The sequence below is a fragment of the Carcharhinus amblyrhynchos genome, chromosome 1 (genome assembly GCF_965287045.1).
Source record: "Carcharhinus amblyrhynchos chromosome 1, sCarAmb.v2.hapA, whole genome shotgun sequence".
NCBI lineage: Eukaryota > Metazoa > Chordata > Chondrichthyes > Carcharhiniformes > Carcharhinidae > Carcharhinus > Carcharhinus amblyrhynchos.
In genome coordinates, this window is record NC_137324.1 from 119,317,878 (window position 1) to 119,345,820 (window position 27,943).

The 27,943-nt window shown below is 39.4% G+C and overlaps 1 protein-coding gene across 27 annotated transcripts in view; it reads left to right on the forward strand.

The window, feature by feature from the left end:
- Nucleotides 1-27,943, forward strand: part of LOC145344414 (calcium/calmodulin-dependent protein kinase type II delta chain) — a 323,172-nt gene that overhangs the window by 234,803 nt on the left and 60,426 nt on the right. For 15 of the 27 annotated variants that reach the window (XM_080191547.1, XM_080191627.1, XM_080191583.1 and 12 more), the window contains 2 exons: nt 4,460-4,502; nt 14,043-14,083. In XM_080191547.1, coding sequence (XP_080047673.1) covers nt 4,460-4,502; nt 14,043-14,083 — 84 coding nt within the window. The remainder of the gene's footprint in view (nt 1-4,459; nt 4,503-14,042; nt 14,084-27,943) is intronic. The other 12 variants (XM_080191571.1, XM_080191745.1, XM_080191590.1 and 9 more) reach the window with 1 other exon arrangement.

Sequence of the window (27,943 nt, forward strand, 5' to 3'; positions counted from 1 at the left end):
AGTAACAGATTTTGGAAAAATCCATAGTTCAGCATCTTCTAGAGTACCTCATGATTTATAGAGCTGGAAACATTTGTCAAGTCAAAGAATGCGTGTTTTCTGTTGTTCACAATATTTCTCTTGTAGTTGGCAAGCTGTAAAATTCATGGCAGCCATGCCTCTTGATGGCCTACACCCATGTTGAGATTCGGGTAGTAATTCTTCAGCAAGTATAATGAGTCGGTTCAGCAGGGATCTTGCCATGATCTTTCCTTCAGCAGAAAGTGGGGAGACAATTTGTAATTTCAGACTTTGGGGACATCTGCAAGCTCATACTCATTTCACCTGTTTGTCTCTGGAAAGAGGGAATGATATTAAACAATTTCTTTGTGTACAGAGAGCCTTAGTGATGTCCATTACAGGGCAATGCACTGCAAACAACGTGATGTTCTTTGTAACTTGCAGAGTGGCAGGAGCCAGAAAGGCACAAATTAATAGCTCCAGTCACCATGTTGTCCTTGCCCTGTTTTGAGGTGGCATTTGTGGCTGCGACAGTTGCCAGATTTCAGTCAGAAACTTTTGCGAAGTAAAGATGTCTTATTGCAGTGGTCCTCAATGAAAACTGAAGTTGAGGAATGAGAATCGCTCCCTAAAGATCCCCAAAAAAGCCAGCATAATCATGGACCCCACTCACTCTGGATCTTCACTCTTCCATCGGGCAAAAGTTACAAAAGTCTGAGGTCATGTACAAACTGACTCAAGAACAGCTTCTGCCCACCTGCCATCAGGCTTTTGAATGGACCTTCCTTATATTAAGTTAATCTTTCTCTGCACTCTAGCTGTAACTGTAACACTACATTTTGCACCCTCTCCTTTCCTTCTGTGTGAACAGTATGCTTTGCCTGAATAGCACGCAAGAAACAATACTTTTCACTGTACACTCATACATGTAAATCACATCAAAGAATATGGCCTTTTGCTTAGAGCCTTTCCTTGATTGGCTACATATACTTTTATAAAGAGCCATGGGATTAAAATGGCCCTCCCTTTATGCCAGCTTGTGCTTAGCAAGGTGCAATTTTTTCTTTCTGGTAGAGCATGTCATGTTTCAAGCTAAAGGTAATTGTCAGGCTCTTGTGGACATGGTGCACAAATTTCTTACCATAAAAATTGAATAATTGTGAAGTAATCTCACAGTTCAATGCCTGCCAAATGGCCTGGAAGAATTGTGGTAAGAGATGAGGATAACAATCTGTTAAAATGGATGAAAGGGTACAAAGTTTGTGCATGTAAACAATTGTTATTCAGATCAGAGAACTGGGTAACCATGGCATAACATTCCCTGTTACAGTTCCTCTTATAGTGTGAAAAAAATAACTGTGCAAGTGTTGTTTTAAAATGGTGCCAAAGGTGGATAAGGAAGAAAATGGGCAGTTTTATGGTGTTGCCTTAGCTTCACTGGTATGTTCCTTAAACTTCTTACTTCTGGAGTTTGTGTCTCCCAGTGCCAAATTCCTTGGAGGATTTGCAGGCCTGATTTTCAAAATTTACATTTTCGCCTGTAATGCCTATGGGCCACGTTTCTTTGTTAGGCTGTTCATAACTATCGCTCCCGTGCTTGACATTCTAGAAAAGTATCAGAAAAAGATTAATTAGACATGCTGATTAGCTGAGAAGCATTTAAGTGTGCCAAGCACTCTTTCACATCTGATTATCCTCCAGTGTGCTGCTCAAGTGTACAGACTAAACTATCTTAATAAAGACTGCAATCTAATTTCTGTCTTTTAGATTCTCGTACCTGTTTCACATGAGTTTTGTTGCTAATCTTGGAATGAGTATGAAAATAAGACTGTTGTGCAAATACATCTTCTAACACCAGCATGCACAAATCTATTTCCATTGGTGTAAAAGTGCCAACATGTAAATTTAGCCAAGGATTTTCTGCATGTTATTGCAATAAAATCTCAATGAGTCGAATCCCAGGAGAACTGCCTCCAAATTTGTGTTAAGCAGAGCGGTAATAGCTGAAGAGGCCCCATGCTCACATGAATGTGTCTCTATATAAACAGTTATGCCTACAGATGTGGTCTACGTCAAAAAGAAAACAGATTCAAATGCCAAATGAAAACACAGTAAAGCAGTAATTGTGTGGAAAAAAATCTCTTCAATTTGTTCACACTTTAGATGACCTGACCTTGCAATGAAAAATGCTGGGAGTTAGCTACGGAAAAACTCCATAATTGTTTTCTTCTCAATGTGCTGTTTTCAGCTGTGTGCAATACAGTCTGTCCTATCTTCAATGCACCCAATCATGTTGTCAGTGTTTTTGTGCTGCAGTGTGAAATCCTGGCATCTCGGCAGCCTTCACAACATTAAGAAGTCTCACAACGCCAGGCTAAAGTCCAACAGGCTTATTTGGAATCACTAGCTTTCGGAGCTCTGCAGCTTCATAAGGTGAGTGATGAAGAGGTGGCACTCCGAAAGCTTGTGATTCCAAATAATCCTGTTGGACTTTAACCTGAAGTTGTGAGACTTCTTACTGTGCCCACCCCACTCCAATGCTAGCATCTCCACATCTTTGCAACATTGGCTAGGGAAACAGGCAGGCGGGCAATCATCAGACTCCCCGGGCATCCAGCTCCTTGGGTTTTGTGGTTGATTAACACATTGCAAGCAAGGTGACATCATGTCTCATTACCATTGTGCAATGTCCACCTCTGCATAAGCTTCCATGGTTGTCTGTGCTAGAATTTCCATGCTGGCCTCCTGCAGCCAAACAAAAAATAAGTTTATTTTTATTGGACTGACCCCGCATTCTTGTTGTCTCCTGTAGGTGTAACCTTTTTGAACCTTGCATGGTGGAAGCAGTTGGCTGTTGTGACTTCCATTACCATCTTCCATGCCTTTCACAATGAATGTGACCTGTTGTAATGTTGGATTGTACTCCTTCATACTGATGGTCTCTCTAACCTGAGAGATCAGCTGCCATCAGTAGTGGGTTTTCAGGTTCCTCATCACCCCATGATCCATTGGCTGCAGTTGGCCAATGATGTTGGGAAGCAAGAACATCAATTTGATGGTCTTCAGACCAGTGATGTTGGGGTGCATCGGCTAGTTATCTGTAATGATGGCAATCTTTCTGTTCTTTCTTTGATGAATTTTGTCTACTCCCTTGATCCACACCTCAAAAATGCAGGTCATGCGGGCGGTTTTGTTAGCTTCATGCAGCGTGGATGGTGAGTTGACATTCACAACACAAAGTGGCTTTGTGGACATCCCTATCACAAGAAGCAGCAATTTTCCAGTGCCATTCATGTCGGTGGAGACTGTAGTATTGAGCAGTGCCTTGATCTGCTTTTCACCATTCCTTGTTTCACCTTAACGTCAGAGTTGTCCAGCAAAACGCTTGTTTCACCTCCATTTAAAATGTCTTGTGGTGCATTCTCATTCAATATGTGGATGAGAACATTTTGGAGCCAATCATCTGTCATTGCCACTGTAACCACTGCACCCTCACCACTTACCACTTGAAAGATGACACTTTGCCTTGTTTTGAATCAGTGCAGCTGTCTGTCACTGCTGTTAAACTCCTAAGTGGCACAGCTTTTTTGCCAGGCCGCCTCCCCTTTCCTGGGTTGGACTGGGGTGAGATTGTTCTCAGCTTGGACTGATGTGAACCAGATCAGCAGAACTTCTTCAGCATGGGTATAGACAGCCTTTCTCATTCTCTTCCTTGCTGCCTGTTTATCAAACTGTTCCAAGATGTTCACCTTGTAATTCATCATGGTGGATGAATCCAAAGGTGTAATCTCCCACTCCTTTGCCCAGTCTCCCACTTGCTGTACCAACTTCCTCCTCCCTCTGAGTGACAACACTTTTAAATTTCTCATAGGGTTTGCCGTAGTCGCAGGTTTTACACATCCTTTCACAGGAAGATTTCAATATCATTTGGCCCATTGAGTCTACAGCAATGCTCTGACAGAGTATCTTACCCAGGCCTTCTTCCCTCAGCCCTATTCGTGTTACCCCACACATTTACCATGGCTAATCAATCTAACCTACACGTCTTGGCCCACTAAGGAGCAATTTAGCATGGCCAGTCGACCTAACTTGCACATCTTTGGAGTTGGGAGGAAACTGGAGCACCCTGAGGATGCGGGACAACATGCAAACTCCACACTGTCAACCAAGGTCAGAATTGACCCAGGTGCCTGGTGCTGTGAGGCAGCAGTGTTAACCATTGTACTACCGTGCCGCAGACATCATTCCATGGAATTTGCTATTCTGCCGCCAGAAATGGTTAATGACATAGACGTAATTGGAATTTCATGTTACCTGAATTTGACTCACTGATTATTGCATGATCAAAACTTGCACTGACTTATGTTCAAACATCGATACATTGATATGTTATTGTATTTATATGTACAATAATCTTTGCCAGAAGTTTTTTCTCATTTGTTTTCTTTAACTCTTCCAGGGGGCTATTCTCACAACAATGCTGGCCACAAGAAACTTCTCGGGTATGTGTACAAATGATGCTTGTGCATCCTCTGTCTATATATTAATGCACAGAAATCTTTACAACTGCATCTTTGCACTTCGACAACATTTGTAGTAAAATTGACCAGCAATTTTAGAATTATTCACGATTGTTTGTTACAGTTACATAACAATCCTTTCTGTTAATTGGTATGATTGTCAGATACACAAATATCACTGTCAGATTGATCAACGTAGCAATAAGTCATTTGTAATGGTAGATGATACATGAAGAACATATTGGCCCAGCATTTGTGGTTATAATGAAGCTGTAGGCACTCGTCATCAGGACAGGGTGAAACTTGTGGGTATTGCACTAAGACTAATGCATGCTTAGACACAGGCAGCTATCTTAATTACATCTCTTGGAGGATACACAAAACGCTCAGATCTTGCAATATACTATATTCCCTCCCCACTTTAAAAAAGCTTATAAGATGGTACATGTACAAAACTTCCCAGAACTGACTAAACCAACATCAACAAAACCTGGAGCATGGAGTATAGGCTGGCGGAGTAACTTGTCAAATCTTCTGGCCCCAACCTCATTAATTGGTTGTTCTGCACTGTATTCTATGCGGGGCCGACTTGATGGCATATAGTCTGCCCTCTTCTGCGGTGCCATATTGAAAAGACATCCAACATCACTGACCCACTATTGAAGAAAGAAAATGGATCTCCTGAAAATGAAGTTGGATCTCCAGGAACGTTTTAAACTGGAAAATGGACCCACCTGGGACACCGAATCTGGAATGTCCACTTGTAGATATTCCCCCTCCCACTGCTGTGGTGTTCCTAGGTCCGGGGTTGCCTATAGACTGGAAGCAGCCACTGGCATTGTTCAGGTGAGTCTCAACTTCTGTACTACCCATTGTTCCAAACGTGTTTCACACCGGCATATCTTCCTGTTGGTGCTGTGCAGAATTTGGCATGGGTAGCCGTGCCATCATCTGCATCCAGTTGGCAGATGCAAACACATGTTGGTCTCCAAGCAGGTTTCCCAATCCATCATTGTGGGCACCATCAGAAGGTCCCACTGTAAATTCACACCAACTTTTTGGGCCCCCTCCAAATTCTACCCCCCTGCCCCACTGTCCATTGAACCCGCCAGTGAGGTCTCAGGAGAATTTCGCCCCCCTGTCTTTCTTTGCTCCACTAGTGGATTCTGCAACACCAGCAAACTTTCGGTTTCTTTTTAACTTTCTTTTTCTTCCTGACTTTCACTTTGAACTGCTGGAGAATTTTGAACTATGGCAGGGATTTCTCATGCTTTCTCTCTTGCTGTTTCAAGCAAATGTACTACACAATGGAGTCTCTCTTTAATCTTCACTGGAAGTGTGAACGCACCTCATGTTTTTGCAACAACCTCAATCACACACCTCCTTGGTGCTTTTTCACTATGACCTTCTAACCAGCACTGAGCTCTAGATTCATGTCTCGTTTCATCATGACTCACTTTCACTTGATCAAGGTCCAATCTTTCCTCCTAAAATAAACCCCCTAATTCCAAGAATCAGTCAAGTGAACCTTCTCTGAACTGCTTCTGATGAAATTAGGTTCTTTCTTAAATTAGAAGATCAAAACTATACTTAGTACTAAATGTAGCCTCACCAATGTCCTTTACAACTGCATAGTTTGAGGAAGTCCATTTAGGAAGTTTACAGATGACACAGAAATTAGAGGTGTGGTAAATAGTGAGGAGGATAACCTTAATTCATGGTACAATATAGAGGGGCTGGTCATTTGGACAGAACAGTGGCAAACGGAATTTAACTTTGTAAAGAATGAAGTGATTTTATGAGAACTAACAACATTGGGATATACAATGAATGGTAGAATGCTCAGAAGTACAGAGGGATCTTGGGGTGCATGTACATGGATCCCTGAAGGCAACAGGAGAGGTAGGTAAGGTGGCTAACGAGGAAAAGTTGCCTTTATTAGCTGAGGCATGGGGTACAAGAGCAGGGAGATTATGATGGAGCTGTATAAAATTCTCGTTAGGTCAGAGCTAAAATTCTGGTATAAAATTATGAGGGACATAGAGTAGATAGGAAGTAACATTTCACATTAGTAGAGGGGTCAATAACCAAGGAGCATAGATTTAAGGTAAGGGGCAGGAGATTTCTGAATAGTCTTTTAAAGCCCTACAAGTCTCACTCCTTCTGGAAGTGAAGCCACACACTGAGTCCCCTTTTGAATCTCAGCTGGTCTCACTCCTTCCCAAAGTGAAGTCTTGTGTTCTGTGTTATCTTTTAATGCTCGTCTGGTCTTGTTCCTTCCTGAAGATTTCATGCTTTAAAAGGACTTTTTTCTTTGAGGTGACTGAAGAAAAACACTACTGACATTTCCTTTTGGGGAACTTATACTTATCCCATATAGCACCCTCAAAAAAGTTGCAGTTTTCATACAAATACTTAAACATTACCTCAAATGCATCTGGACCCATCACTTTGTCCTCATCTCTATTTATTTGCTTTCAGCTAATTATATAACCTTTGTTTAAAACAAATTGGAAAAAGTTCATTTTTGTTGAATACAATGTAACTGTGTTTTAAATGACATACCAAATCATAAATACTGCTAAACAAACTCCTTGATCTTGAAAACCTAATTTTAGAAGCCTGAAATATCATTCCCTCTCTTTCATGATGAAAATTTTAGTTTTTTTTAAATAATTAATTTTTTATTTGATTTTTAAAAGTTTATGCTTTTTCAGCTTCCACTTTAATCCCATATGCATGTCCCAATCTTTATTTTACTTTCTGTAAAATGAATGGGCTGCACGATGGCACAGTGGTTAACATTGCTGCCTCACAGCACCAGGGATCTGAGTTCAATTCCAGCTTTGGGTTACTGTCTGTGGAGTGTGCACATTCTCCCCTGTGTCTGCGTAGGTTTCCTCCAGGTGCTCCAGTTTCCTCCCACACTCCAAAAATGTGCAGGTTATGTGGATTGGCCATACTCAGTTGCACCTTAATGTCAGGGAAATTAGCAAGGTAAATAGGTGGGGTTACAGAGCTAGGGCCTGGGTGGGATTATTGTCAGTGTAGGCTCGATGGGGTGAGTGGCCACCTTCTGCACTGTTGGAATTCTATGAGTAAAAAGTTTATTGATAGGCAGTGCTTTCTACATTCTGGTATGCTGTCCTTGAGAATCTCTAGATCTTGGCTGCTTAGTTTGCTTGATGAATTCACTGATACTGGATGCCAGCATAACACTGGAATGAAATTGGTGTAATAGAGAAAATCAGTGCCACAGAGTCCATTAAATCTTTTTGGACAGCTTTCTTCGAGGTCAGTTCCAAGTGCCATATCTTACTGCCCAGTGCACAATCCAGGGCATTTTATCAATTACCATTTGTTTTTCTAGGTTCCATTGTTAAAATATGCTCATGGCTTTATCTGTACTCATAGAAATATTATTTATCAGATGTGTTGCATTTTGTGCTTAATTTATCTAAAGTTATTAAAACCCCTATTTTTTTAATTTTCAATTACCAAATGACTTCAAGCAGTCTTCCCCTTTGATTAGTTCTGTATAATTGTGAAGAAAAAAGATAAAACGGACAATATTACATTCTAAAATTTGTGTGGGCAGCATGGTGGCACAGTGGTTTACTCTGATGCTTCACAGTGCCAGGGACCCAGGTTCAATTCCAGCCTTGGGCCACTGTCTGTATGGAGTTTGCACATTCTCCCCATGTCTCCAGGTGCTCCAGTTCCCTCCCACAGTTCAAAAGACTTGCTGGTTAGATGCATTGGCCACGCTAAATTCTCCTTCAGTGTACCCAAAAAGGTGACAGCGTGTGGCAACAAGGAAATTTCCATAGTAACTTCATTGGAGTGTTAGCACTAATGAAATAAGCTTTAATATTGTGTTCTAAGAGTCAGATGATACTCAGTATTAAAGACAGTTAGGTTTTGAGTTTGTAGGGGAAAATAAGGAGAGAGTGGCACGTTGTAGACTAACTAGATCAAAAGAGGAAAAAATTAGATTATGTGGTTAATATCTAATTTTGTGAAGAGTGTCCTGAGAAATGTGAAGTCAGTTGCAAATCTGAAGAAAATGCTATTGATACAACTATTTCAAAATAATGTATTTGAATTCAACCAATCAGCTTTTGGATAATACAATATGTTAGAGTTTCAGATGACCAAAAACAGACATTAGCAGACTTGAGACGTTTCACTGGATGCTGAGCATGATTTGTGATTTGGGAAACAGAAGGTAATGGTAAATCAGATGGAAGTTCACAAATAAAGAATTAAGATACATCTATAATTAAAAGCTTTGGAGAAAATTGTGGTTCTTTTGTGGTCAAAGGGATACTGTATTGCAAATTCAGATGTGCGGAAGAATGGGTTAACTTAGAAAAGTTCCAGACTGCTCCAAGATTGCATGATTTATCTGAGCTTGAATGAGATTTTTTGTTAGGAATAAGGTAGTGTTATGGATTTTTCCTTAGCAACCTCACTTATTTACCTACCTTCTAGAATCTCTCAGTCCAAACTCTCTTTTGAAATGCATTTATAGCCCCTCAAATCCATTGATAATGGCCATTCCTTTGGAACCATGCTTTAAATTGTAGGTGTATTTTAAAAACAAGTTCTGCCTCATCTCGTATTTTTAATATCAGTTTGAGTCTGTAAATCTCCAAGCTCTTCAATACTGTGAACAATTTGCCTATTCAATCTCCAAGAAAAACGTTCAATTTTTCAGCTTCAAATATGTTTTTCAAAGAAAATGGATTTAGCTTCTGGGCCTTTCTTCAAAATTTAAAGTCCTGTCACCCAGAATAGTTAGCATGGCTCACAATTTCTTTCATATCTTTTGATAGTCTGCACTGAAATATTACGGTGATGGCAACTGAAATGTTGGGGGGAAAATGGGTAACAATAGTTGTTTGAGGTAGCTGCAGAAAAATATGCCTGTGGCAGATAATGCTGTTGACATGCAAATAGTATTGGATTTCTTTGCGAATGAGGTAAGCATAGGCTATATGGAAACTAGACTCCGAAAATGATGAGGAGAAGATGAGTCATGTGCTATGATGGAATCGGTGTACTTTGATGGAGGATAGGGCTAGATGTGCTAAACGTACCTTTTTTATTTGAGGGATTAGGAAGGAGAGATGTGGAAAATTGCTGTAACAAATAGCCTTAATAAAGCAGCATGTGCTGATCTTGCGGAAAAGGTAATGTCTCAGTTATAAATTTAAATACTCACAGGATGCAATGATCCCTGTGCTTTTAAGACCAAAGTGAAGGGCAGCCATTTCTACAGCAATGAGAAAAGCACCATATTGTAGATATGGGGATGGGCTAATCTTTACAAGACTTTTTGGATGCTGTTTGAGTCATTATTTTGCTTGAAAACTGGTGTGTTATCCAGCTGTACAAGTTGAGAAAATTTAAGAAAACGTGGGTCTTTTTCTTGTGGGAGTAGTGCAAACCATACGTGGATTTCTAGAAAATGTTATGCTCGTAAAAAAGTAATATGATTCAATATATGTCTGGAGTCAAGTTAATTAGGGACCATGGCCAGAACTTTCCAGGCATGCATGTCGGTGAGGTTTTCCAGTCTAGCTGACAGCACAGCTCCACTGTGGCTTTTTTGAGGGCTGCATTCAATAGGAATCCCCATTGACAATGGCGGGATTGCAAGATCCCACTGCTGGCCAGTGTCGGGCTGCCTTGCATGTTTGCTCGGTTAATCCTACAAATTAATGACATTTTGTTGCTATTTTACTGTTGCTAAGTGTGCTTATTACTATTATTGGAAAACCTCATGCCCAGAATGTGTCTCATCCATATGGCAGTCCTTGTTTCTTTAAATTGTTTTGGTTGTCAGCTTGCATCACGCCACCACAATGTGCAAGACTGGCCAAAGAACACAAATTATTCCAAATTGTATTTGCAGGCTTCGTTGAGAAATCAGTAATGAATTCTGCATAAAGGTTCACAACGTAAAAGGATGTCAGCGTTTTCCCTTTGTTCTTCAATGTTCCTTGATGTTAAAAGACTGGTTTTGTCTTTTCCCTCACTATCCCTTTCCATCAGCAAAATGCACATCAGACGTTACTGCTGGCTAATAGTTAGCTGTAAGATCCTTTATTGTTTCAGTGAAGGTAGCTTTGCAAAAAAAGTCAGATAGATTAATCCACGGGTTACCTTCATAAAATCCTAGACTCTCATTTAATCTCCTGTAGCTTCACATATTTGGAGGAGAAATGGAAATGACTAGTCACCTGGTCCTTATAACTATTATTCTTGTCATCAATAGTACCTTCTATGAAATTTGGAACAAATATTTTAATTGCTTAATAAATTCATAGTGAATTATTTAAAATGACACATTATCTTGAAATGGTACAAAATGCAGGATTTACATGTACAGTGCATAACTTTGCGTTTCTGTGAATAACAGGTTTGACATTTTTCAAGAATGTTCCTACTCTGAGTTGTCGACATGGTCAAACATTACATCTGATTTCATGAACAATAATGCCCATGTGATTTATTAATGAAAACAGGAATTGAAGTTTGAGAACATAAACTAAGGAAGAAATATTACCATAGAATAAAAGTAATTTGGTGACACTGTTGCTCAGTGATTCAATGGAGAAAAGGGGAACCAGGTTACAATAAAACTGTCAGAATTGCATCAGTTTTTGGGCAAGTTATAGCAATCTATCATCAAGGTGACCAGGCACTTGGACGGCTGTGAGCTGATCTGGCACTCAGCACAGAATTGTGAAGAGTAGATCAAGATGATGAATCTAGCGGATTTTCCAGGAGTCTGCTAGCATGGTGAATTGTGGGATTGTATGTCTACATGGACTTCCAAAAGACAACTGGGGGCCACACAAGAGGTTTATAAACAGAAATGAACACGCAGGTGGGATTTTCTGTTTTCCCCCCAAGGCGTATTTTGCAGAGGAGACCTGTCACTGGCAGGTGGTGGGCTTTGCCTCTGGGATTCCGCAGCAGGGGTTCACAATTAGCAGGACCAAAAGATCCCACCACCGGGAGCAGCCTGAAAATCCCATCCACTGACTTAGAACTTGTAATTGGTTGGAAGGTAGGAACTCGATAGTCAGGCAAAGGCAAATGTACTCTGATAGGATGTTATAAGTGGTATCACCCTGGGATCTATACTGGCCCCCCAGTCTTTCAGCACAGAAATCATCAACTTCACTCAAAGGATGTAAAGTTGTGTGTCTAACGTAGGTGGAAGCAGGAAGTTGCCTGGGCTCAGGATAGTCTTACTAAAGTGGGAAATACTGGAGTTCAACGTGAAATGTAATCAATTTGAAATTGGAGAAAGGCAGATCAATTTCTTTGTTACTGGTGAGAAACTGGCCACTGATGTGAAGCAAAGGCTTGTGCACAAATCATTAAAAATGCATAAATACAAAAGGTAATCAAAAAGCAATTGGAATTTGGGCTAGAATGCAAAGGTGAGGCAGCGACATTTCAGTTGCACATCTTTGCACATATTCTTGGTTGGATCCCTCTTTTGAACTATGTTCAGTTTTGAACAGATGCAGATTTGCCTGAATCAGGCCTGTGGCTTAAATAGTTAATTTAAGAAGAGAGGTTGCGTAACTTTGGTTTGTTTTCCCTTTCAAAGATTGAGGGGTGATCTAATTGAGATATTTAAATTGATAACCTAGATTTCACAGAGTAGATACCAGTACAGAGAAACTGCGCCCTCTGGTGGAGAGTCTAGAGTTTGGGGCATAGGCTGGAATTTTACTGGCCTGCCCGCCACGGAAATCGGTTTGGGCAATGGAACGGTCTGTTGAAATTGTGTGGGATTTTACAGTTTCGGGATGAGTAAAGCCATAAAATCCCACCCATTTTCTTAAATTTAGAAAGAGGCCAATTATGAGCCAGGAAGGACTTCTTCGCACAGAGGTTGATAAAATTATGGAATTTTCCCCCAAGAGGGTCTGGATACTGGGCCAATTGAACATTTGAAAGACTTTTGTTAGGTATTTGATTTGGATTAAATATCTTTAAAATATAGAGCAACCATGATTTAATTGAATGATGGAACAGACTTGGAGACTGAATGGTCTATTCTTGATCTAATGGCCCAATATATTTGGGCTATCGTAAATCAGATCCACGAATTGTAACTGTTTGTTTAATCCCTTCAGTAGACTTTGTGAATTAACCGGGAAATTACTGAAGAAAAAGTTGAAAATGTGTAGGCCGGAATTCTCCATCCCGCCTGCAGTGCACCCTTGCCCGCACATTTCCTGCTGATATGAGGTGGTGTCTGGGAATTCCCATTGACAGCGGCAAGACTAGAGAATCCCTCCACTAGCAAACAACATGCCACCTCCTGCTGGCAGGAAACACTTGCGGAGAGGCCAGAAAATCTCACCCATCGAGCATATTGGCCTCAAATTTTTGTGCAGGTTATCCCAATCTTTTGGCATAGCTTCAGTGCAATGTTGGCAGAATCCTTGGAAAAGTGGCAAATCCATTTCCAATATTTTATGCTGCTTCTCCAGAGGTTCCTGTCATCTTATGCTGAAGTTACAGCAAGTGAGTGGGAGAAATGCAGGGTCTGTGCTCAAGCGCTTTGGAAGTGCCAAGTACAAATTAATGAAATCCACTCCACTGATAGTACGTGGAAGAAGATTGATTCTAATCCTAATTATATTGTTCTTTATACTTCTAATGAAGATACCATGAAGAAGTATTGCCAAATTTGGTCTGGATGCATTTTCCTTTTCCAAATACATTTTAGAAATCAAAAAATAAATTTCGGAAAAATCATGAGTTTCAACATGACATTTTTTAAGCTGATTTTTTTTTTCTCCTTATCAAATGAAGACTGATTCCAAGATTTCATAATTCCAAGATTTCATAATTCATTTATCACGGTGGATTTAATTGATAACTTTAAGTGACATAAACAGCTAGGCCATGCAGATTTTTCTTGTCGGCCTAAGGAAGTGCTTCCTTTATTAATCCCTTATTTTTAATTAACGCCTTGTATGTTTTTGTTTGAAACTGTCATAAATCAGTTGCAGATAAAAGTCCCCATTTCTTTTTTTGAAGTTTTACACATTTTATGTCTACTTGTATTGGGAAATGTTGAGAAAGAAGTGACCTAATCAAACACCTGTTTGTTTCTATTCCTCCTTTTTTTCCCCTTTTTCCACTTTATTTGGGACGTGTTCCCTGTAAGGTAAGACCCTCAGCCACTAATCGGGCATTTTTGCATCTCGAAGCAATCACTGCCTGATTGATTAATAACCCGTGCTTGCTATTGAATTTAAAATCGACTTTTGCCTGCTGTCTATAAATTTGCATTCTCTTTCTGCCGAATGATGATTGCTTCCAACTGCAGTAAAAATTAATTTTGGCCTGCAGCAGCTCTTTCAATATTACTACTGCTGCTGCTGCAAGTTAAACAGCGCTGGCTTTGCCAAAAAAAATAATGCTTGTGGCTCTTGGAAGTTATGCACCTAAATATGATCTTATTTTTAAATTAATTTACAGCAGCAAAGAGTTTGATGAACAAGAAGACAGATGGAGTTAAGGTAAGCTTGAAATCATAAGTACCAATGCGTCATATTATTATTCTGGCAATTCTGTATTCTTCTGCTCTGTTTTCCCTGTGCCTTTTTATCGCCATTGACAACCATGCAGACTCATGTGGCTTTCCACAAAAATAGCTTTCCAGTCTGCACACCAATGTGAGCTTATTTTTAACCAACTCTTTGCTTGCAGACAGGAAGCCAACTAACACTGAGGAAAGCTATACATCCCTTCTGCTGACTGTAAGATTAGTTTCAGAAAATCCTCTTTTTAGTTACAAAAAAATTAACTTCCTGTTATAGTTCTCACTGCAAATTTTCTTTGGTTGCTTTAAGAAATAGGCAGTGTAATTCCATATCTTGGTTAAGTTTGGCCGAAATTCTTGGGCGGTTTATGCTGGCTGATTTCTCTGATCCTGCCAGTGGCACTGCCCTGTTGCGAGTTTCCAGGGGACATGGGGTGGCACAATGGTTAGTGCCAGGGACTGGGTTCAATTCCTGTCTTGGGTCAATGTCCGTATGGAGTTTGGATATTCTCCCTGTGTCTGGGTTGGTTTCCTTTGGGTGCTCCGGTTTCCTCCCATTTTGCAAAGATGTGCGGGTTAGATTAATTGGCCACGCTAAAATTGCCTCTTAGTGTCAGGGGAACTAGAGTCAGAGGCTTACAGCATGGAAATAGGCCCTTCGCCCAACTTGTCCATGCTGTTCTTTTTTTAAAAAAACCCTTAAATTGATCCCAATTGCCTGCATTTGGCCCATATCCCTCCATCCCCATCATACCATGTAACTATCTAAATGCTTTTTAAAATACAAAATTATACCCGCCTCTACTCCTACCTCTGGCAGCTTGTTCCAGTCACTCTGTGTGAAAAAATTGCACCTCTGGACACTTTCGTATCTCTCCCCTCTCACCTTAAACCTATGCCCTCTAGTTTTAGACTCCCCTACCTTTGGGAAAAGATGTTGACTATCTGACTGATCTGTGCCCCTCATTATTTTATAGACCTTTATAAGATCACCCCTCAGCCTCGTACACTCCATAGAAAAAAGTCCCAGTCTATCCAGCCTCTCCTTATAACTCAGTCCATCAAGTCCCAGTAGCATCCTAGTAAATCTTTTCTGCACTCTTTCTAGTTTAATAATATCCTTTCTGTAATAGGATGACCAGAATTGTACACAGAAATCCAAGTGTGGCCTTACCAATGTCTTGTCCAACTTCTACAAGACATTCCATCTCCTGTATTCAATGTTCTGACCGATGAAACCAAGCATTCCGAACATCGTCTTCGGCACTCCAGCCACCTGTGACTCCACTTTCAAGGAGCTATGAACATGTACCCCTCGATCTCTTTGTTCTGTAACTCTCCCCAGTCCCCTATCATTAACTAAGTAAGTCCTGCCCTGGCTCAATTTACCAAAATGCATCACCTCGCATTTGTCTAAATTAAACCCCATCTGCCTTTCATCAGCCCATTGGCCCAATTGATCAAGATCCCGTTGCAATTGGAAATAACTTTCTTCATTTGTCCACTATGCTACCAATCTTGGTGTCATCTGCAAACTTACTAACCATGCCTCCTATATTCTCATCCAAATCATGAATATAAATGACAAATAACAGTGGACCCAGCACTAATCCCTGAGACACACCACAGGCCTCCAGTTTGAAAAACAACTCTCTACAATGCATGGAGTTGGGGGGGGTGAGGCCTGGGATTGTGGTCGGTGCAGACTCAATGGGTCAAATGGCCTCCTTCTGCACTGTAGATTTCTATGATTCTATGGAATGGCTTCAGTGGGAATTCCCATTAACTGCGGTGGGACCAGAAGACCCCACTGCCTGTGAAAGGCATGTCACCTCCCACCACTGAGACAAATGCTGAAGGGAGATCAGAGAATCTCGCCCTTTGTTTTCCACCTATTCAGTTACGCTTACTGGCAGTTTTAATTTATTTAAATTGTATTGTGAAGGCTTACCCTGGAATATTTGAATGAGCTTAGTTATCTGTTTGACACTTTTATGAAAGAACTTAATTTGTAACAAAAAGTGGAATGAATCTAATAACTGTGTTCTGTTGTGTGGTTATAGTTGGTCACTTTTGTCAACAAGTATCTAAACTACTTTGCGAACATGCCACCTATGCAATAAATTGGTTCCACCCTTAGTAAAACATACCAACTTTTAAAACTAAAACGGGCCAATTATTTACAAAAATGTAGCGGCCACAAAGATGCATGGTGTTTTGCATAACCCCAAAAATTAGAAGGAAGATCACGAGGATTCTCTTCTCCACTGGGATTATGTGATGACAAGCATGAATTTAAACCCACATTAGTTTATTTTTCTCACATGGGAATCTTGCATATTGGTGCTAATTTTGCAAACTTTGATCACATAAGTTTAAGAGTTTTTGCCAGAACAATTCTATGAATTGATCAACAGACAACACTGGTTCTGTAAGTTATCTTGGAAGACATTTCTTTAATCAGCTGGTCATGACCACTAATCTAAGTTTTGAATTTTTTCAATGATTGAGGAAAATCTAAAATATGGTTTAATTATAATTCAGTCCGTTTTGAATGGCTGTAAGACTTCATTTATTCAGCCTCCAATATACCAGCTCTCTATATTTTTGGAGAGGCTGCAACATTTTGGAAGAATAAAGAATCTTCTGGATTAGTGTGTGACCTCATCACGTTCCTTAAGTCCAAGTTGAAATAAGTGAGTGATTTCATCTTAGAATCATTTTCCTCAGGTCACTTATCCCTTTTTTTGTTCAGTTGGAATAGCAAAATGGGGAGAGAATGGGGGCAGTGGTGAAGGAGGAACCTAAAAATTAGTGGATTTGTGTTGGGTGGGGAGGGGGAGTTTTACTAAGCCTGAAAACTCAGTTTTCTGATCCAAATCCCCCTTCAGTCCAGCCGTTTTCAATTATAGTTGAGGAACCTTCATCGAGATGAGGGCTTGGTGGGTCCAGGAGTTGAATGAATTCACATCTCCTTCCACCTGTGCATTTGAGGAGTTCCCATGATTGGTAACCCCCAAAGGCCTTTTCCCAATGCCTCCAACTTGCCACCTGACCCTAAGCCCAACCCACTCTCGTCTGCAATTCACCCGTCACCAGGCCTTCAAGCACCCCAGAATTACCAACCTACCTTATTAACCACCATCAGTCAGTTAACCCTCATACCGTCACTCCTACCAGGTACAGAATTAGCTGCTGCTGAGGCTTTCACTGACTGACTGCCCACCTTTAAGGAGCCCTGCACGGAAACAGAAAATTTCACTTGGATGCAAGGGTAGGTTATCAACGAGAGACTGACCAATTGATGGTAGGAGACAATACTGGCAGGATGATAACCAATTTATTGCATAGGTGGCATGTTTGCAAAGTAGTTTAGATACTTGTTGACAAAAGTGACCAATTATAACCACACAACAGAACACAGTTATTAGATTCATTCCACTTTTTGTTACAAATTAAGTTCTTTCATAAAAGTGTCAATTTTTTAGGAGTAATATCCAGTGTTTATTAAAAGATTCTTAAATTGCCCAGTTGTGAGTTTGAAGCCACACATCAACTGGGGAATTGGGCACGTAGATGTAATGGAAACAACATCAGGTCTTATCTTGAGGGCACCATTTTAAGTTTGTATTGCCACTTGCAGGTATATTGTTAAAACTTTATTGCTGCCTTATGGACCAGCTGACATGTCTTAACGAGAGCCTTATAAGCATTTAATGGTTAGGACCTCATCAATAAGAATATTTCACAAAAAAGGAGCACGACAATTTCTTTGAGACATGAAACACTGATTAAACTATTAGTCGAACAGTTCTGATTAAGATTTTTAGGTGCCTCCTCCTCTTCCTTTTTCTTCACCTCAAGCACTAAGAAAGTTTATTTCATCTTGATTAAACTGCAATTTGATAAATTCCATGTGCAAATTTGGAAACATAGTGAAACGAAAGAAGCCTAGAGCAAGGATTCTGTCCTGAAAGGACTTGGGGGAGAAGGGCAAAGTCTACATGAATTTGAACCAATAGCAAAGTTCCATTTTCTGTTGAGCCAATTTTTCTTAAAGGTTTTAAGATTACACAAGAGAACCCAAAGTGCTTTTGTTCAGTGAACCCTACATATTTGGTAGCATTATTGTTGATGGATATATTGTAGATCTATCAGTCAATGTGAAGAATTATAGTATAGCAACCTTTAAAAAGTGACTCATTTTCAACTCTACGTTGCCATTGATCTGTCTTAATCAAAATAAATTGAAGTCCTGGTCTTTGTTGTCCTTACCGTTTATATTGAAAAGATAGGTTTGTGAAAGAAATGACTTTTCATGAAATTGGATAGTTGACCTTTGTTACGTTTGTTAAATGCACTCATTAATGTTATCTAACTATACAATATATTTAAATGTTTTTGAAGTAATGCTACTTGCATTTTCATACAAAGCCTGCGTTCACTTTATCAAATCCAAATACATTTATGCAGTATGATAAATTATTAATTATGCCTGTAAGTAATTGTTTACTCACTGAAAAACTGTACTCACCAAATTCCTCTTTCATTTCATCTGCTTCAACTGGTCAAGCTTCTCCCTGCATTAGCCAATAATCATTTATTTTGGCATGATTTATGTAATATTTTTCACTTGTTTCCCTTCTCTCTTTATGGAATAGTTCTGCTGTGCTGCTCAAGTTTAAGATACAATTGTGTTTTTTGTTTTTACTAATTTGTGTTTTTTTACAGATCAGTTGCTTAATCCTGCTTTTGCTTCCTGTTATCTATACTAGAGATTTAAGTTGCTTTGATTTTAAACATCTAACTGGGAAAAAGATTTTTATGATTGTACTTTACTTATACACAATGGGATGATAGTGTCATATCTTTTTAAAAAGTTTTTGAATTTGAAGCAAACAAAATAATAAATTGCAGTGCGTTATCACCATTGCATCATCTTTATTGTAAGCTGTTATAGCAGAACTAAGTCCTAACTTGCTCAGTTTATGTCTCTATTGATAGCTTAGGATCTACTTTGCAGACTTCCCCCTCTGGTGGATTAGGTTTATGCATTGTTTAATTCCTATCAGTTTAGTTTAATTACGCTTGTACACAAATTACCTATATACTTCAGTGGCAGAAATGTAACCAAAGTGACACATGAATAAAATATTTCTTAATAGATGAGTAAAACATATTAATCATTGATGTTATTTTAACAACTCTGAATCATTGAACTTCATAGCATAGCAGGCCATTCATTCAGTTGCAATAACGCCAGCTCTCTGAAAGCTTCCCACTCGATCTGATTCCTCTGCTGCTTCCACTTGCATTTAAACAATATTTTTAAATATTGCATTTTAATGTTTTTTTTAAATCCCAGCAGAAAATAGAAAATGTCTATTTTCTAGACATAGAAAATATGTCTACGAAAATAGATATCAGACAATGAAGACAGATATTCGGGAAAAATAATCTAGAGCTTTATTTAGAGGCGTGATTTGGAATGTTTTTCAAATTGGAGAGAAAGTGAGGTTTAGGGAGATAGTTCCACAGAGCAGTCTCTGACTATGCCACCAGTGCTATGGAGGAGGATAGTCATAAAAGAGCTTGAATCAGAAGAATCAAAATAGGGAAAGGAGTGAGGCTGTGGAGAGACTTGGAGATGAGGATCTCAATTTTAATATATTAGTATAGCCTAAACCAATGCAGCCACAGGAACAGGGCTTATGAAGGTACATGACAGGGAAATGAGAGATTTCTGGACCGGTTTAATTGTAATTCGAGGTTGGGATGTCAGCAGAGGATAGCTTTAGAGTAAAATGATATTGGATGAGATCTAGAGGCCATGCTGCAGACACTGACATAGGGAGACTTCAGCTAAGGAATTTGAAACTCAGTTTAGTGTTCAAAAGACACCAAGATTGCAAATGATTTCATGAGAAAACTATTGGTGCTTTTGGGACAAGTGCAGATAATGGCTTCCATCTTAGTTGTGACATATCCAGGATTTAAAGGTGAACAAGTACTCATACAGCACGAAGAAAATCAAGGAGTTCAGTGAAATTCTGAGCAACAGAAAAAACTAACTCGCTGCTTACATATAATGTCACAATGGGACAGCATGTAGGTAAGGAAGAAGGGAGGGCTAAACAGAGAGCTTTGTTGACTAAGTGTGAGAGGTAACAGATGCCATTGTTGAAAATGCGCTGGCTATATTATCATGTAAGGGCAAACCTATGGGATTGAACAGAGGAGGGACAATAGAGGAAGGTGATACAGTTAAGTCAACACTGGGAGAATGAGTTAGGCTTGTACAACATAGTTGGCCTCACACAGAATGTGTTTTGCAACTTTGCACGAGTTGTCTTGTGTTGCAAAGAAGATGGAAGTCGGACTGGATGAAGTTAAAAGTTATGACATATTAAATCTTATCTGCGGATTCTGTTAATTTAAAATTCCCTCTCTCTTTGAGTCATAGAGGTTTATGGCACAGAAACAAGCCCTTCAGCCCAACTTGTCCATGCTGCCCAGTTTGTACTATTAAGTTAGTCCCAATTGCCCTCATTTGGCCCATATTCTTCTGTACTAATTTTACCCATGTAACTGTCTAAATGCTTTTTAAAAGACAGAATTGTACCTGCTTCTCCTATCTCTGGCAGCTCGTTCCAGACACGCTCTATTCTCTGTGAAAAAATTGGCCCTCTGGAACCTTTTATATCTCTCCCCCCTCACTTTAAATCTATGCCCTCTAGTTTTAGACTCCCCTGCCTTTGGGAAAAGATATTGACTATCTAGCTTATCTATGCCTCTCATTATTTTATAGACCTCTATAAGATCACCCCTGGACTTCCCACGCTCCAGGGAAAATAAACCCAGTCTAATCTTTTCTGCACTCTGTTATAGAAAGGATATTATTAAATTAGAAAGAGGGTGACCAGAACTGTACACAATATTCCAAGTGTGGCCTTACGAATGCTTTGTACAACTTCAACAAGATGTCCCTGTCTTCAATATTCTGACCAATGAAATTAAGCATACCGAATGCCGCCTTCACCACCCTATCCACCTGTGACTCCGCTTTCAAAGAGCTATGAACCTGTACCTCTATATCTCTTTGTTCTTTAATGTTCTCAAATGCCCTACCATTAACTGAATAAGCCCTGCCCTGGTTTGCTCTACCAAAATGTATCACCTCGCGTTTATCTAAATTAAACTCGATCTGCCATTCATCAGCCCACTGGCCCAATTGATCAAGATCCCATTGCAATCTTGGATAACCATCTTCACTGTCCACTGTGCCACCAACTTTGGCGTCATTTGCAATCTTACTAACTATGCCTCCTAAATTCTCAGCCTAATCATTATTATAAATGACAAATAATAGTGGACCCAGCACCGAACCCTGTAGCACACTGTTGGTCACAGGCCTCCAGTTTGAAAAACCGCCCTCTACAACCACCCTTGCGTAGGTATTTTTATAAAATACGTAAAGCTATGAGGAGGATAACAATATACCTTGAGAACATATATAACACAGCCATCTACTCTCCAGAATAATGGTCCAGCAGCTGTGAGCATTTTTAAAAGTTATAAAAAGTACTGAGAGGGTAACTTCATAAGCTCCTTATCTACATCACAGCTCCTTCAGAGCTGGAGGCCTCCTGTTGGCCCAGCAGCTCCCAGAGCCTACCCACCATCCCCAATTAAATGGGAATTCCCTTGCCGTTCATGTGGATGACTATTTCTGGGATTGAGACTTGCATTTGATCCCTATGTTGTGGTTCCAACCCCAAAGCAACAAGCTAGACCAATGAGTCAAAGTCAAGGAAGTTGTGATAAAACTTCTTAAAACACCAGTTTGACCTTAGCTGGAGTATTCAATTCTGTGCACCATATTTTAGGAAGGATGTGAAGGCTTTAGAGAAGAAGCAGAGAAGATTTATAGGGAGGTTCCAGGGGTGAGGGCCTTCTATTTTGAGATTAGACTGGGGAACCTGGGCTTGTTCTGCTCAGAGGAACAGAGGTTAATAGAAGATTTGATAGAGTGTACAGAATCATGAAGGGTCTAGATAGAGGTAGATAGAGATAAATAGTTTCTGTTAGCATTAGGATTGAGAACCTGAGGATATAAGTTTAAAGTGATGAGCAGCAGAACCAAATGTGACATGAGAATTTTTTTATGCAATGAGTATTTACAATCTAGATTGCATTGCCTGAAAGGGTGTTGGAGGCATATTCAATCATGTCCTTCTAAAGGGAATTAGATAAACACCTAAGGGGGAAAGAATTGCAGGAGAGTGGGATTAACTAACTTGCAGAGAGTTTGATGGGCCAAATGGTCATCTCCATGCTGTGATTGTTTTATGATTCCAATTCTAGCTGTGCTATCTTTCTTGAGACATTGACAATGTGGTGCTCTGACAGTAGAATGGTAGTGTGTCTGTTCCAGTCTGATATAAGGATATGACATATAACATTCTAGGAACTATTGTATGTGGATGTCAAGGTGCACAATACTGTCAGAGTTAGCAGCTCAATCTACTTTTTTACATGTATGCACGTAGGAATGTCAGTAAAATGTACTATGTCAAGTGCACAGTGTCAGCAAACTTGAGGCTAACTGAATAATGATAAGAAGGACGTTGGATGGGTACAACCTTTCTGGTTTCAAATCAAAACTTGATTTTAAATCCAGGTGGCATTTAAACCCAACAACAATTTTAAATGGTTGTCGAGAGGAAAATTGATACTATTTCTCGATATAGAAGTGCCACCTTGGTTTTCCTGGCAAATAGTGTATCAGACATACACATTGCATTATATGATAGCCCATTATATTGACTATGTAGAAGATGATAGTTTGATGATACCTGTGTTTTTACAAATTGTATAGTATCTGTTCTGTGTTTAGATTTGACATGCAGAAAACATGTTGCTCTACAACTCTCACATTCTTGGTCAATAGCACATTCTAAAACAAATAATTTCTTACTTAAATATTCCTTTCTTTCAGCAATGAATGCATATCAGGGTGCAACTGGAGAGATGATAATTAACCCATGAAATTTAAAACAGGTTGTACTGGAATACTGATATAATGCATGCTTTCGATTAGGTCCATTATCAGCCTTTCTGAATAAAATAGACTGTTATTTATCAGGTAGTGGTAATTGCATGGAACTCTTGCCACTGGTGCTTCAACCAGTCTGTGAATTTAAATACAATATCAAGGTTCAGCAGCAGTTCATTTCTTTGGCATATGAAGCTTGTCTTAAGTTGTGATGTATTGTATGCCATTACAATCAATTTTCCAAAAGATCTGCAACATTTCGCACTTACTTTAGACAGAAAGAAATGATGGATTTCTTGGCAACAATTTTTTAGAAGAATTAACTTCATCCCTTTGGCCATAAGGTGCAAAGTAATGCTCTGCATAGTCTGTTTTTGGCTTGTGGTGATTCGGGTACTATCTGCCTCATAAATGTGTGGTTAACTATTCACTAACAAAGGGGAAGAAACATACTTGTGGATGCCATCCAAAGTGAATAGGAGAAAAAAGCAAACATCACTTCCAAATAATCTCTCTGTCTGTATCAGGGTAAGACAAACGTGTGAATCATAGAATCCCTACAGTGCACAAGGAGGCCATTCAGCCCATCCAGTCTGACCGACCCAGGCCTTAATTCTCTAACCCCATGTATTTACCCTGCTAATCCCCCAACCTATATATCTTGGGACACTAAAGGCAAATTTAGTGTGAGCTCGCAACCTAACCTGCATATCTTTGATCTGTGGGAGGAAACCAGAGCGTCCGGAGGAAACCCACACAGAATTGGGCAGAATGTGCAAACTCCACATCGTCATTCAAGGCCAGAATTGAGCCCAGGTCCTTGGCGCTATGAGGCAGCAATGCTTGCCACTGTGCCGCCCCAGTCCGTGTTGCGACTTTTCAGGAAGTTATATATCAACTTCAGTGTTCGTAAGAGGTTAGCTTCTCAACAAGGTCATTATGTCATTTCCTAACAGCAACTCAGAAGTGAACATGGCCAGAACTTCCACTGTTATTTCATAAAGTTGACTGCCAGGCAGTCGTGAGCTAACCAAATGTTGGCAACTGATCGAGTCAGGTGTTGTTAAAATTTCTAATTCATTTGTTTAAATGAAGTTTGACACACTAGCCAGTAGAGATGAGGTCTTGGCGGTATGATTTTTTTCTTATATTTTTTCAAATTATTTATTCATGACATATGAGCATCTCTGGCAAGACCACAATTTATTGCCAATCCTGAATTGACCTGAAAAAGATGGTGGTGTGCAGCTTTTTTGAACCTCTTCATTTCATTAGAGGCAAGCATTGCTTAAGTGGTAATAGGTAAGGAGTTCTAAGATTCTAATCCAGCGATGATGAAGGTCTAACAGTATAGATCCAAATCATGATGGTGTATGACTTGGAGTGGGGGAGGAACTTGAAGTCGGTGGTCCCATTCACTTGCATTCTTTCTCTATCAAGGCAGTACAGTTGAAGCACCCTTGGCAAATTGCCATAGTATATTTTGTAGCTGTCATGCCAATGATACGGGGGGGGGGGGGTGAATGGTTCAGGTAAATTGGGTAATAGGCTTTTTCCTAGATGGTGTTGAGCTTTTTCAGTGTTGCTGGAGCTGCATTCATCTAGGCAGGTGGAGAGTATTCCACTACGCTCCTGACATTTGCCTTATAGGCGGTAACACTTATTGTTACAGTATTTATGGATAGTCTAGTTAACCTTCTGGTCAATGGTGATGATAGGTATTTGACAATAGTGGTGTTATTGCATGTCAAAGGGGTGTTTGTTACACTTTCTTGATGATTATCATTTCCTACGTATAAGCTTCTAGCTTTCCATTCACATAGTGATATGTTTTACTGAGAGAATTGAAATTGAGCTAGTTGCTCAGATAGTAATTTGGAATCACAATTACTGATGTAGCCAGTGCCAGTGTAAGCATTTTCAGATTAGGATATTGTATTATTTTGCCATCTTCGTTAAACTGATGGAACTGTTAATCCTTCAGCGAGCGTTTGAGAATATGAGGTTAGGTATTGGAGGATTTGCATACGTTCAAAACTTTTAGAGCTGATTTCAGAATAATGCTAAAGGATTGATTTAATTTTGGTGTTAGTATCCATGGTAAGTTAGTAAAAAGATCTTGCATTTTGTCATTGTCAAAAATGGTGGTTACTGAGCAAATGTATCTTTTCAGCTGTCTTGTCAAGTCACCAGTTGACAAGCCCTAAAACATGTACTGAAGTCGTGACCAAGAAATGCAGAGGACAAGAGAAAGCACAATTGTGGTGCATCTGCTTGGTCCCAGGATTTACAAGCTGTGCTATGTTTTTTAACAACGTAGGGAAATGAAAGACAGTGAAGGACCAGCTGCTCCATTGGATCTATCCTGTACTATCATGATAGAACTTGGGTGTGCCAAGACCTACTCCCATTAAACCATACCACAACCGCTAGCTAAGCAATACCTGGGAATAGGCTAGGGGGAGAAAAAAACATAGACCGCTTAAGAAAAAATACTCTCCAATGCCCAATCAAACAAGTTAGAGCACACTAAAATGCATTCCCTGATAGCCACTTCTGTACATAGTTATGTTGGCACATTTTCCACCAAAAAAACTAACCAGTTCCCTCTTGAATTTGCTGACCTAGTTTACCTACACTATCGCCCTTAATCTCTACCTCATATTTATGATCTGCTTTATGGAATAGTTAAATCTAAATTCACTCTTCAGAATTCTGTCAGCACACTCTCATTCACAATGTTATGTCAAAAAATTTAAAAGCATTCAATTTATTTATACTCTTGAGAATCTTGGAGAACTTTAATCAGGGTACCCTTTTCTGAGCCTTGTTAGTCTTTTGTACATAAAACTCTTAACACCCCTTTAGAAAATTGCTTTGTAACCACTTCAAAGTTAGAATCTCTCACATATATTCCAGCTTAAACTCACTGTTTCTACTCAGGACATTTTGTGCTGCATTGATAGTTTGAAGACGTCCTCTATGTTGTTTACTGTGTACTCTTATATTGAAGTTTCAATGCTATTGTCTTGTCCAATATCATCTGTTTGCAATGCATGATGGACCAATTTTCCAATCGATTTCCGTTTTCTGGGATCTTTTAATTATTTTCCCTATTTCAGCCGCACCTGCACTCCTCCTCACCTTGACCTCACCACCCAAAAACCAAGTTATAATGCTTTTTGTTGTACTTCCAAACTGTTCTTATTTCTAGATTCACTAATTGTACCCTTAGACACTGATCTTTGCAAAACCCCAGTAAGGACTTTCCTAGATTTCATTGCAGCAATATGTGACATTTCACTTTATACCTTGTGAATGACACAAATTTTTGATCTAATCCAGAAACTTCCCTCACCCTATTTTGAGCCTTTGAACAATGGTCTGGCTGCTCTAACCAAAGAGGTTCTTTCTTTAAATGGCCAGTTATTTAATGCAGGCTATTTAATTGATTGAGTTTTTGATGGGGGATGTCTTTCCAACAGTCTTAGCTCTTTGATGTTAGGATAGAAAGTTGTAAGAAAGTTCCTCCACGTTCCACCCCCAACAGGAACTTCAACTAATGAGAAGAAAACAGCAAATTGATTTGTACGCAAGATTTCTTCTCCCCATTGCTTTGACACAGCCAACTCCCCCTCTTTCTCAACCTGATTGTGCTTTCTAATGTATAAAAGTAATAAACTCTTCATACTATCTCAAATACCCATTCGAACTGTAATACTATTATCAAAAGGCACAATTCAACCTTTCTACTAAGAAAAATATACAGCTAATAATTCAAATATGTATCAGAAGCTGCAGTATATCGCCCATTGTATTCAACTATTCAAAATACATCTATGTTTCATTTGTTACCCTCGCTCTGTCTTGCTTACACATACACTCATGGTTCCTTTCCTTTGCAAGACAAAACTTTTCAACATAAAGTATTGAAATGTTCCCTCTAATTTTTCCTCCGTTTTAGAAAAACTGAACACAAAATCAATGGATGAATTTAATTCCAACATCAAATCTACAATAAGTTAAAGTTCTAATTAAAAGCTTATTTTGCGCACTAGATATTTCAGTTGTGCAGATAGAAAACTACAGTTCTTAAAACAGAAAGTTTGAAATCATTTATACCAAATTGTTGCTTTGAACTGCCCTGTGTTTGATCAGTGGACTCTCAACTAGGATTCCAGCATTAGACTTCCTTTCTAACTGGTATTTGTACCCAAGTTTTCCTGTAAAAGGCAACATTTATTCAGCAATTCTTCCTGAAAGGAAGGAGGACAGACCATTGTGTGGATCATTTCTTGCACAAAAAATGTACATTTTCTATTGGAAAAGCCAAAGAGTGGAATGATTGAATCTGTAGATTAGGCCACCATGACTTAAAGTAGTCATAACAACATCCAAACTTGTTACGTTAATTGCATTGTCATCACTGAGACCAACCTGATACAAAGCTGATATAGTGAAGACCAAACTTTGTGTAATAAGATTAGGTACTGAATCCATGCTTTGTTTGTGACTCAGCGCATTAATTTAGTTAGTGCGTCATATGGTACAAAACCCTTTTCAAAAATTAACATCAGTTGCTTGTTTCTTCATACCTATCTACAAAATTATGTACATATCTCTATGTTTAGGAGTACTTGGTTGTGCCCATAAAAAAAATCTTTATCCCAGCATTCAAGATAAACAAATTACTGTTTAGTGTTTCACTTTCCAACTCTGTCATCCCGTTGTGCCATATGTAATCCCATACCATTGACATCTTCGAATTATCTATTTTTATAG